This window comes from Mytilus californianus, unplaced genomic scaffold (assembly GCF_021869535.1).
Source record: "Mytilus californianus isolate M0D057914Y unplaced genomic scaffold, xbMytCali1.0.p SCAF_8, whole genome shotgun sequence".
Lineage (NCBI taxonomy): Eukaryota > Metazoa > Mollusca > Bivalvia > Mytilida > Mytilidae > Mytilus > Mytilus californianus.
Genome location: NW_026262734.1, coordinates 5,206,943 through 5,220,604, shown reverse-complemented (window position 1 = coordinate 5,220,604; position 13,662 = coordinate 5,206,943). Strand labels below are relative to the sequence as shown.

At 31.2% G+C, this 13,662-nt stretch overlaps 1 protein-coding gene across 3 annotated transcripts in view; it reads left to right on the top strand.

Moving 5' to 3' along the window:
* The window catches only part of LOC127712456 (ADP-ribose pyrophosphatase, mitochondrial-like), a 40,533-nt gene extending 33,106 nt beyond the window's left edge, over nucleotides 1-7,427 (top strand). For all 3 annotated transcript variants that reach the window (XM_052218896.1, XM_052218895.1, XM_052218893.1), the window contains exons 7-8: nucleotides 2,558-2,675; nucleotides 3,442-7,427. In XM_052218896.1, coding sequence (XP_052074856.1) covers nucleotides 2,558-2,675; nucleotides 3,442-3,554 — 231 coding nt within the window. In that variant the 3' untranslated portion in view covers nucleotides 3,555-7,427. The remainder of the gene's footprint in view (nucleotides 1-2,557; nucleotides 2,676-3,441) is intronic.
* The last annotated feature ends 6,235 nt before the right edge of the window (nucleotides 7,428-13,662 follow it).

Sequence of the window (13,662 nt, the reverse complement as noted above, 5' to 3'; positions counted from 1 at the left end):
AACGTCATACCAATATACGACCAAAAAATTTTCAATTTTTGCGGTCGTATAACAAGTGATCACAAGTGCAAAATGGCGATTAAGAAATCCGATTTCAAACATTGAGTCAATGAAATGACCGAAATTATTTCTGTTAAAAAATGAAATTTGTCCTAAATCCCAATTACTCATTTAGGACAAATACTTTCAGTTTAGGACATGACTGGCAAATATGACCGTTTCCAGACCCTTGGGGTCTACACTATGCATACCAGAAGTAAACGTGAAATGTGCATCATTTGTTTTCTTTATTACCATCATAAGGGACATGGGGAACACTCAGAGCAAAATGTTAGGAAACTAAAAGATGTATAAATACTTAGATAGTTTTGTGATTAAAAAGGACATGAACCGTCAAACCTTGCCTTGAGGGGTTGCAGTCTTTTTCTTGAGTCAAAATTAAAAGTTTGATCCACTTATCAACAGAAGAATATTATAAACAATGCAATTGTCACTCTAAAGATCTGTATGAAAAACAGAGTTTACCATCTAATGTAATTGTTGCCGTTGATTTGTATGTTAACTGTATGGATGTGGGTGATTGTTGCCCCTGATTTGTATGTTAACTGTATGGATGTAGATGATTGTTACCCCTGATTTGTATGTTAACTATATGGATGGGGTGATTGTTGCCCCTGATTTGTATGTTAACTGTATGGATGGGGTGATTGTTGCCCCTGATTTGTATGTTTACTACATTGTATATGGATTGGGTGATTGTTGCCCTTGATTTGTATGTTAACTATATGGATGGGGTGATTGTTGCCCCTGATTTGTATGTAAACTGTATGGATGTGGGTGATTGTTGCCCTTAATTTGTATGTTTACTATATGGATTGGGTGATTGTTGCCCTTGATTTGTATGTTAACTATATGGATGTGGGTGATTGTTGCCCCTGATTTGTATGTTAACTATATGGATGTGGGTGATTGTTGCCCTTGATTTGTATGTTAACTATATGGATGTGGGTGATTGTTGCCCCTGATTTGTATGTTAACTGTATGGATGTGGTTGATTGTTTCCCTTGATTTGTATTTTAACTGTATGGATGTGGGTGATTGTTACCCTTGATTTGTATGTTAACTGTATGGATGTGGGTGATTGTTTCCCCTGATTTGTATGTTAACTATGGATGTGGGTGATTGTTGCCCTTGATTTGTATGTTAACTGTATGGATGTGGGTGATTGTTGCCCCTGATTTGTATGTTAACTGTATGGATGTGGGTGATTGTTGCCCTTGATTTGTATGTTAACTATATGGATGGGGTGATTGTTGCCCCTGATTTGTAAGTTAACTATATGGATGTGGGTGATTGTTGCCCTTGATTTGAATGTTAACTATATGGACGGGTAGATTGTTGCCCTTGATTTGTATGTTAACTGTATGGTTGTGGGTGATAGTTGCCCCTGATTTGTATGTTAACTATATGGATGTGGGTGATTGTTGCCCTTGATTTGTATGTTAACTGTATGTATGTGGGTGATTGTTGCCCTTGATTTGTATGTTAACTGTATGGATGTGGGTGATTGTTGCCCTTGATTTGTATGTTAACTATGGATGGGATGATTGTTGCTTTTGATTTGTATGTTAACTGTATGGATGTGGGTGATTGTTGCCCTTGATTTGAATGTTAACTGTATGGATGTGGGTGATTGTTGCCCTTGATTTGTATGTTAACTGTATGGATGGGGGTGATTGTTGCCCTTGATTTGTATGTTAACTATATGGATGTGGGTGATTGTTGCCCTTGATTTGTATGTTAACTGTATGGATGTGGGTGATTGTTGCCCTTGATTTGTATGTTAACTATATGGATGTGGGTGATTGTTGTACAAACAGCCTGTCAGGAGTTATACATTTAAGAAACAGTCAGTCAGGGATGGTACTTATACAAGTGGTTTTTTTTGTTTTTTTTTTTACTGGTACAGGTAATTATTTTGGAGGTAGAGTTACATCTCTTGGACATTTTATTTTACTTTAGTAAATATTATAAGAAAAAAAGTCTTCTTTTCTTGAATTTCACTTGACATAATTGCTCTAATAATGTTTTTAATTGTCTGTTATTAATAGTTGTCTTTTCTAACGTACCGTTCTGTAAGTATAATTTCATGTACAATTTAAATCTCATTTTTCTGTACTCTTCAAAATACTTCTCATTTACAAGTCTCAAGGGAGCAATTTTTAAGGCATCCACAGTTACTTAACATTTGTGACTAGTAAGATTTCTTTGTGTAAGTTTTGAAATAAAAGGTTGAATTTAATTTTAAAAGTATTAGCAAACCAGAACAATATTATTAAGGCATGTTTTGACCTCTCAAAATTTAAGAATTTTAGAGGTTGTAAAAAATATAAATGTATAAGTAAATTTTTGGAGACGGTTAAGATGATTTGTTCATTCTAGAAGACAGCAATCCAAAGACACGAAAGACATCTAATGTGTGACCATAATTTAAGTTTACACGAATAATGAGCATCTAGAGCCAATGGGTTATAATTCTACCAATTCTCTGTTTCAGGTTTACGAGGGTTATGTAGATGACCCTAGAAATACAGACAACGCCTGGATGGAAACTACAGCATATCATTTCCATGACCATGATGGCACCAAAGTAGGACAGTTTAATTTACATGCAGGTAAATATATGAGATTAAGAATTTGGCAGTTTACTGTAAATTCAGAAATTATTGTGTACTTTTATATTTGCGATTTTTGAAGACTGACCAAAAATGAGAGATTAATTATTGTAATTTCAGGAAATGTATCATACAAATTTTTGTACCAGATATATCAGAATGCACATTTTTGCAATTTTCACCTAGTTGCATTATTTGCAAAAAATAAAAATCTAACAATAATTTCTGAATTTACAGTAATCAACTAGTAGTAATATAAACATCATTGAGGTAGTCACCAAATAACATAAAATATGAAACATGAAACATGCATACACCTTATCGCTATTTGTCCCCCATTACTGGACATTACAAAGGTTCCCGTAAAATTTTGACGTCAGAATAGAAAATATCTGAAGCCACAATGGAAAAGTGATTGTTGTATGATGTCAAAAAGTTCAAGTGGCGCAGATTCTCGGGTCAACCAGCGCTGATTTCAAAATAGCGATAAGGTCTATAACCATTCTCATCTATACGAATATTTCAATAGGAAACCTTCCTAACTCACAATAAAAGATAAAATTATGCGTACTTTTCCATACTCTAATATTCTTACCAAACTATACTTAACACATAATTTAACATCTTTGTACAATTTGTATATTAATCTTTTTTTCCCTCCAATTTTAAGAATTTTAATTTTATTATGCCTGCTGTCTTTTTAAGATGAATTACCAAAACCTGTTTTTATTATTATGGAAAGTAACATGGGACATTTCTATTTTAGGGGATGATGCAATGGCTGTTCAATGGATGGATTGTAATAGTGCTATAAACCTGTATGCTAGCCATAAATCATTTTTACAAGAAGCAGCAAAGAGAATAGATGCAAGCTGGTGATCATGTGACATTTATAGTCTGTTATCATGTGACATTTATAATCTGTTATCATGTGGCACATGTTTATATATGGCTTATCATTATCATGATGAATATTCAACTTACTCATTATCATAATTTATTTATTACTAATTTACAATTTATTTCATTCAGTGTTTTTCTTCCTTCTTAGGTCTTTCATACATTTTTTTAAACCTTAAAACTTTATTTGTTCAACCACTTTAAAAAAAAAGAAGATTTATTTATTGTCGTCTTCTCTGTTAGTCTATCACATTTTTACTTAATGATGATATGAACTGAAATATCTCCAGGCCATCTCTTGTTTGCATCATGAAATGTAGAATACAGGTTATGGTTCGGATATAGTGGAGTCAAGAATACACTCTGAAGAGTTATGTCCCTTTCTTACAAAAAGAAAGTATGATTGTGTTGTTTGGGGTTGCCGAAGTTATGGCACTTTTATTACATATAGGATTTTTTATGTATGGTTGGAAAAATTAATGGTTCTTTCCGATTACTCTGATGGCCTCCATGATATATCCAAGTGGGCTAAAGGTGGCGTTAAACACCAGTAATCAATCAATCAATCATGGTTGGATAAAGTCAAATGAATATGACATATCTCTGCATATAATTGAGGGTTAGCTCTTAATTTGCTTCTCAAATATAATATTTAGCATAAACCATTTGAAATAAAGAAAGCAGTTTAAACATATTCATATAAATTTATAAAAAAACCTGATCAGATATTATATGATATATTGACTGCTGAATCATCAAGTTACAGGGAATAAATCATTTGTATACATGTTCAAAATATATTACTTACTATTATATGTCTGTCTGAAAACTATTCCATGTTAGATTGCTCATTTTTATACGCCCGTCAATTTTTGACGGGACGCATTATGGTATACAAATGTCCGGTGTCCGTCCATCTGTCCGTCTGTCTGTCTGGCGTAAACATGTTGCACCGTAACTTGATAATGACTTATCCAAATTTCATGAAACTTTACATAGTTGTTTCTTATGATGGTCAAACGATCTGTATACTTTTTGGTGAAAATAAGATCAAAACCTTTTGAGTTACGAGACTTAGTAACTAAAACAGGTGTGTGTTTTTTTTCACATGTCGCGCCGTATCTCAAAAATAATTTATGATTATTGCTTAAAACTTTACACACTTCTTAGTTATATGATTCTTAAGATCTGTATACATTTTGGTGATGATTCAAAGTTTTATTTTAGAGATATTGAGTATTTTGTTAAAAAAGGGGGAGGGGTTTTTCACATGTCGCGCCGTATCTCAAAAACGATTTATGATTATTGCTTAAAATTTTACACACTTCTTTGTTATATTAATCTAAAGATCTGTATAATTTTTGGTTTTGATTCAAAATTTTATTTTAGAGATATTGAGTTTTTTGTAAAAAAAAAAGGGGTTTGCATGTCACGCTGTATGTCAGAAACTATTTATGCTTATTACATAAAAATTCACACACAAGATGACGGGCGTATCATGCGCTCATGGGGCAGCTGTTTATTCTTGTGGTGGTGTAATAGAGTGTAATAGTTATAGAAAATAATCCTCAAAATAGTTTTTTATAAGAGGGTAAAGTTTAATGATATTATAATACCACATACTATATGTATTTAGTATATCTTTCTTTTTATGTATTTTGACTATTAGAATTTGATATTTACAATGTATATCAGCCAGATATTTATTACATTTGAAATAGTTTTTATCAACAGTGAAACTTTTGATTCATTGAAAATTTTGTAGGACCATAGAAAATCTTAAAACAAGTAATTAGTGATAGGTATATAGGGTTCCTCAAAATATAAGTTATGCTACAAAGAATTAAATGTTCTTAAAGTCTCTTGTGTTGTCGAAATAAATTCAGTTATACTATGATTTAATGTGTTGGTAAAAATAATACCAGCACAAATCAGTTCAGCTTATGTATAGTTTAGAAACAATAGGTTGATCTTAGTTATTTAAGTTTTTATTCAGTAATACCCATTTGCATATGTTTCAGTTGCAAAAATGTTTATCAGAAGTCAGAAATGATAATTCATATTTCCATGTATTAAAAGTATGTGCCAGTTATGTGGTTTTTGTTTTTGTCTAATGAAAAATATGATATTGATTGTTTGTATGACAAAATAGTAAAAACCATTTTAATAATCATATGTGCCAATGTTCATTACAAAACCTTAACAGTATGAAGATATTGTATATATTAAGATTTACTCTTGTGTTACACAATCTGTGGACAGGTGAAGATTCTTGCCTTGCAGTGACATGAAGAGAATTTTGACATGACCCTATAATTTTCACTTGGCTGTAAACATTTATGAAGTTTGATTGTTCTATTACAAAGTTTCACTCAGAGAAATGTGGATTTTGCTTTATTTTTTACAGAGGTTAATTACGCAAGTATGAGTGTGGATAACTTCTAATTCACCAGAAAGGTGCAAATTATTTTAAAATGTGAAATTTTTTTTTTTTTTTTACAACACTAATATTGTATAACTCGATTTTTCTTCCATTATACATATTGATTCATGCTGAAAGGAAGGGTAACCTCTTTTTCACTACTTCAAACCATAAATACTTGCTAGTACAACTCAGTTTTATGACATAGTATTCCTTTCATAAAACAAACACAGTAAATTATGTGGATATTTATTGATTACATGATACTGAGGGAGTGTTGTATCTGTATTGACTTGGTTCACTTAATACTCATTGGTAATTGAAAACATTGACTGCTGATACCATCTTTGTATAAAACATAGTACAAAAAGGGGGGAGGGGGTCTGAAAATATTGTGATTGTGAATAGTTAAAGATGTCTTTACATGACTGTTTTGATTAAAGAAACTTAAAATCAGATTTTAACTTTGGATTCTGATTATTTGAATAATTCACGGACAGGTCTTAACATATTAGATCACAGTTACCTTGGTAAAGAAATCTCTAACTATTATCTGTGAGAAATGTGTTTTTTTTTTTGTATCTTATTAATCATTTGTTCACATTCTTTTTAGTACATGTATATAGAATTTATAACGCTTTCTTAAGCATATCACATTTGTTTATATCAATTCGTATACATATATATATATACATAGTTAAAAGTAATGTTTTCACTACACATTTCATACATTTACACCAGCGAACCTTTTAGATTAAAATTTTGCTCTTCTTTAGTTTGCCTTTCTTTTGTTTTTTTTTTAATTTTTCATTTTTGGGATTTTTTTGTACTTTTTAGGTATTTTTGACTTTAGTATAATATATGTAATAAATCATAGTTCTGTAGTTGTTTGCATGAATTGATGGTTATTAGTTTATGCTAAAAATAACAACATTTTGATTCGATTAGAGAGTAATTGTCTTGTGTATATTTTTATAAGATTTCAGAATTCCAAATTTAATTTCTTGATTTCTTATATAATATATATATATTGGTATCATTTGAAAGTAAAAAAAAATACCAGAAATGCTTGATATAAAACAAATATATTTGACCATAATTCTAAGAAACCCTGTACCCTTTTTGTATAACCAAAGAAACATTTTTACAGCTATTATCCAATTAAACTGAATTTTCCAAATCTCAAATATTTCATTGTTAACCTTAAATTCATATGAGAATATTTGAGAGTATATACATAAGAACATGATTAATTACTCTGTGAAAACTTTAATCAGATAATTGTTATTATAGCAATGTAATATTAATATTTATAGTTTCGGATTTAGATATTGTTTTTATAAATTTGTTGATTTTTGATAGATCAAATATTGTTGTTTGTTTTATTAAGCTTATCAGATTATCAGATTATTAAAATTCAAAAAAACATACCTTAGTTTTACGATAATAAATTATAAAATATTTAAAGATAAGAATAAAACATTCAGTAGAAGGTAAAATTACTCATGCCATCATACTATGTATATGAAATGATCATTATTTGTATCACATACAATTGTTATGCCCCACCTAGGAGCATTATGTTTTTCAGTCTGTGCATCCGTTCGTTCATCCATCCATTCGTCCGTTCATTCGTCTGTCCTTCTGTGCCTCTTCCGGTTAAAGTTTTTGGTCAAGGTAGTTTCTGATGAAGTTGAGGTCCAATCAACATACACATGTTCTCTATGATATGATCTTTCTAATTTTAATGCCAAATTAGAGTTTTGACCCCAATTTCACGGTCCACTGAACATAGAATATGATAGTGTGAGTGGGGCATCCGTGTACTATGGACACATTCTTTTTTATTATATGAAAATTGCATGCTTTTATCAAAAGTGAGCATTTACCTGACTTCCAAATCAAAAATTTTAAATAATAATTTGGTTTTATTTGATCTGTTTATTAAACAGTAGAAATCTGTTCATTCGTTTACTAACATAGGAATTTAACATTATATGAAATATTTTATATAACTTTCATTAATTATCTCATGTGTGAAATAAAATCCACATTGAATTAATATGTAAAAGAGATCAGCTGAAAATTACATGAGTTAAAATTGCCAATGTACACATATGTGCATTATCTGAAATAAGAATAAAGAACCATTGTATGAATTACATGTTTTTATGATTGCTCCCTTCTACAAGATTAGTTTCAATTACAGGGGTGGATCCAGGATTTTTGAATGGGGGTAGTAATTCCCTATAATTGTAGATATAGCAAAAAATTTTGGACATTTTTTTTAAACACACCCCCACCCCTGGATCCCCCACTAAATTTTCAAAGAAATGTGTTACTTTTGGCAATTTTAATTATATGATAATGCTAATAAAATCTGAAACAAATTCTTTATTCAGTGTTAGTCTGAAAAGAAATTCTCCAAGATCATAAAAAAAACCTTCAAAACAAAATTCAAGAAAGAATTTTTATAGCTGACAGAAATGAATAATCCAGAACAATCAGCACATACACAAAACATTAAAGAAGGAATAGGGAATACCATTGCAGGATTTCATAGATTAAAACAGCACATAAACAAAACATTAAAAGCACATAAACAAAACATTAAAGAAGGAATAGGGAATACCATTGCAGGATATCATTGATTAAAACAGCACATAAACAAAACAGTAACGAAGGAATAGGGAATACCATTGCATGATATCATAGATTAAAACAGCACATAAACAAAACATTAAAGAAGGAATAGAGAATACCATTGCAGGATATCATTGATTAAAACAGCACATAAACAAAACATTAAAGAAGGAATAGATAATACCATTGCATGATATCATAGATTAAAACAGCACATAAACAAAACATTAAAAGCACATAAACAAAACATTAAAGAAGGAATAGGGAATACCATTGCAGGATATCATTGATTAAAACAGCACATAAACAAAACAGTAACGAAGGAATAGGGAATACCATTGCATGATATCATAGATTAAAACAGCACATAAACAAAACATTAAAGAAGGAATAGAGAATACCATTGCAGGATATCATTGATTAAAACAGCACATAAACAAAACATTAAAGAAGGAATAGGGAATACCATTGCAGGATATCATTGATTAAAACAGCACATAAACAAAACATTAAAGAAGGAATAGGGAATACCATTGCAGGATATCATAGATTAAAACAGCACATTAACAAAACATTAAAGAAGAAATAGATAATACCATTGCATGATATCATAGATTAAAACAGCACATAAACAAAACATTAAAAGCACATAAACAAAACATTAAAGAAGGAATAGGGAATACCATTGCATGATATCATTGATTAAAACAGCACATACACAAAACATTAAAGCAGGAATAGGGACTACCATTGCATGATATCATTGATTAAAACAGCACATAAACAAAACATTAAAGAAGAAATAGATAATACCATTGCATGATATCATAGATTAAAACAGCACATAAACAAAACATTAAAAGCACATAAACAAAACATTAAAGAAGGAATAGGGAATACCATTGCAGGATATCATTGATTAAAACAGCACATAAACAAAACATTAAAGAAGGAATAGGGAATATACCATTGCAGGATATCATTGATTAAAACAGCACATAAACAAAACATTAAAGAAGGAATAGGGAATACCATTGCAGGATATCATTGATTAAAACAGCACATAAACAAAACATTAAAGAAGGAATAGGGACTACCATTGCAGGATATCATTGATTAAAACAGCACATAAACAAAACATTAAAGAAGGAATAGGGAATACCATTGCAGGATATCATTGATTAAAACAGCACATAAACAAAACATTAAAGAAGGAATAGGGACTACCATTGCAGGATATTATTGATTAAAACAAGGGAAATTCTAATCAATTTTTCCTGAATAATACACAGTTCTTCCATTCATTCAAATGTATAACTAATGTTGGCTAGTTTAAAAAAAAATAGATGAGACATAGTAAATGTTATTTTCCTCATTTCAATTTACCAAAAAAAAAGCTCATAAATAGGAGCCCTTACGAATTTTTGATTTAAACAGCACATAAACAAAACATTAAAGAAGGAATAGGAAATATACCATTCCAGGATATCATTGATCAAAACAGCACATAAACAAAACATTAAAGAAGGAATAGGGAATACCATTGCAGGATATCATTGATCAAAACAGCACATAAACAAAACATTAAAGAAGGAATAGAGAATACCATTGCAGGATATCATTGATTAAAACAGCACATAAACAAAACATTAAAGAAGGAATAGGGAATACCATTGCAGGATATTATTGATTAAAACAAGGGAAATTCTAAGCAATTTTTCCTGAGTAATACACAGTTCTTCCATTCAGTCAAATGTATAACTAATGTTGGCTAGTTTAAAAAAAAATAGATGAGACATAGTGAATGTTTTTTTCCTCATTTCAATTTACCAAAAAAAAGCTCATAAATAGGTTTGAAACACATGAAATATTAGCTGCTTCTATATGAATTCATATTTTGCTCATTTTAATAATTATTTTGATAAAGATTTCTACCACTTTGTAGTTGCAGACTTATAGTCTTGGTAGTAAGCTTAGCTACTAGAGTTGACTGTAAAATTTTACATTTGATTTTTTTTATATCCTTATGTTGGTTAAAATCTCACTTTCCCAAATCTTTACAGTGTCATGGAGGATGAAATACAGGTTGAGCTATGGAGCATATTAAAACAATACTATTTGACTATACCTGAAGAATAAAGCACCTGTTTTTGAAGACTTGCTTCTATCCATTAAGGATCTGAAAAAGTCCCAATGTAAGTTTTCCAGGCTATGCTGTGCACAGCTGGTAGAATAGATAGTTACCAGTCAAATCCTAAATTGATAGTTGGTAACTTATCAAACACAATTCTGTTATTTCTATTCTTATACAATACTAGTTAAATAATCAAAATGTTTGAAATATCCATGGAACCTAGACTACCGTTGCAAAATGTTGTCAGCGATGACTCCATACACAACCCTAGAATCGACAGAAGAAGTGATTTAGTTAAAAGTGGCATTGTATTAGATATTTTTATACAATGCTTCAGCTCTTGTCATCAAATGTTATGATTAAGATGTCGTGATCTTCTGAATACCTTAATGATTTAAAAATAAGGAATTATGGTATGATGGTTAATGAAACATGGATTTCCATTTAAGTCTAAAATATGAACAGCTATTGGTCACTGTGGTTCCTTTTATCATGAGCATATGGTCTAATTCATTTTGTCCTTTATAGTGACGTCGCTAGGTTCTGTGTGCAATGCACACGATTTTGTCGATGGGGGGTCTGGGGACGCTAAAGGCTCTCAGAAGGTCCAGGGCAGTGCCCTAGTAGGGGGCCTCGTGGACGGAAGCTCCGAGGATTTAGCAAATACAAAGAACAATGGTGATTTTGAAAATTTATCTGTTTCTCAACAGTTCATTTGTTCTGTCTCGTTTTCTTTAGAATTGTATGTAATGGAAGGGTCTAGTTGTACCTCAATAAATGGACAAAAGCGTTGGATTGATTCATTTTTTTTATAAACCAGTATAGAGTATATTGCCACGCTGGTAATTTGACTATTTAGAATACTAGAGTACTTGACGAAGACAACTTGACCTTCAGAGAGTGATGCAAATATAGACCAACCTTGTTCTATGTAGGCCGTAACAAGATATTATGAATTTAAACAATATCAAATCGCGCAGTCATATTCCCGAGGGTTGTTGGTTTTTGGCATGAAACCAGCGTGTTTAGCCGACGACCAATACGCAAATACAAAAGAAGGTGCACAATGAAGCCAATGGTAATACACTGTATATTTAGATTGATTAGTACGAGGAAAATAAGTGTCTGGACAACGCATCATATGTACTCAAACCAATGCATTTATTCAATGTTTGCTCGTTATATCGACATATATGTATTTTGATAAATGGATATTGGGTATACACAAGCTATACAGCAACCTTTCGACATAAGTTAAATAAGTGTGATGGAAATATTTTTGACAAGTTGAATGCAATATATCCCCACTCTATGGTAAAAGAGAGGTGGAAGATACCAAAGGGACATTCAAACTCATATGTCGAAAATAAACTGACAACGCCATGGATAAAAAAGAAAAAAAGAGAGAAACAGACAAACAACAGTGCACAAAACGCAACATAGAAAACTAAAGACCGAGCAACACGAACCCTACCAAATACCGGGAACAGATGGTATTGATAATTAAATATATACAAACTATGTTATTTTTTCATGTGTTGACCTTTAAAATCAACTCTAACTTCATTTTATATTTTTGTGTTTCCAATTTTTGGTTGCGAGAAATATAGGGATGAATTTCTAAAACAACACTGTTTGCAGTGAAGTGTTCGATCTTCAAAAAAGGGGATGCTTTATTTATCTAAATTGCTTGCGTATTAAACAAAGAGTTACTTGTTCATAGATATAAGAAGATGTGGTATGAGTGCAAATGAGACAACTCTCCATCCAAGTCAAAATTTATAAAAGTAAACCAATATAGGTCAAAGTACGGTCTTCAACACGGAGCCTTGGCTCACACCGAACAGCAAGCTATAAAGGGCCCCAAAAATTACAAGTGTAAAAGCATTCAATCGGGAAAACCATCGGTCTAATCTATATAAAAAACCAGAAACGAGAAACACTGATGAACCACATCAACAAACGACAATAATGAACATCAGATTCCGGACTTAGGACAGGTGCAAACAATTGCAGCGGGTTTAAACGTTTTAATGGTACCAAACCTTCACCATTATCTGAAACAATAGTGTAACATCACATCATGTACGTAATTCGATTCCTATGTAACGTTTTATGTGTCAGTCAAATATTTATGATTTTAAACTTCATATTCAATTTCCCAACAGTTAAAAAAATGGGAAATACATCATTATAAGATTCAAACGAAAAAATTCACCCCATATTTCTTAAATATCATATGGAACAGATGGTATTTATAATTAAATATACTAGTATACAAACTATGTTATTTTTTTCATGTGTTGACCTTTAAGGGAGCTACCATTTGATTTTTATGGGGGGGGGGGCTAGGATGAAATTTGAAAAAAATAGGCAGGACAGGAGTTTTGAGTAAAAAAAAAGGCAGGATGAGATTATTTGCAAAAAAAAAAGGCAGGATGACAATTTATGTAAAAAAAAAAGTCAGGATAAACTAAAAAAAAAAGGCAGGACCGAATAGAGTGAAAAATAAAAAGGCAGGACCGAATAGAGGGAAAAATAAAAAGGCAGGACAACATTTTTCATCCTAGCCCCCCCATAAAAATCAAATGGTAGCTCCCTAACTTCAACTTTTAACTTCATTTTATATTTTCTTATTTCCAATTTTTGGAGACAAAATAATTTTGAATAGCACACACATTTTTATTTTTGTGATTTATGACTATATCTTTGTTATATATGTTTGAACTGTATGATTATAACGGTTAATGGTCTCTAGAGGGCAGTGTTACATGAACGTAATTGTAGGTCTCATTTATGCTTGGAGAAGATCAATACAATGATTATTGCTACTGAGGGGCTGGGCTACATAAAAGTAACAAGTAAAGTAAACCCCGTCAATGTAGGTA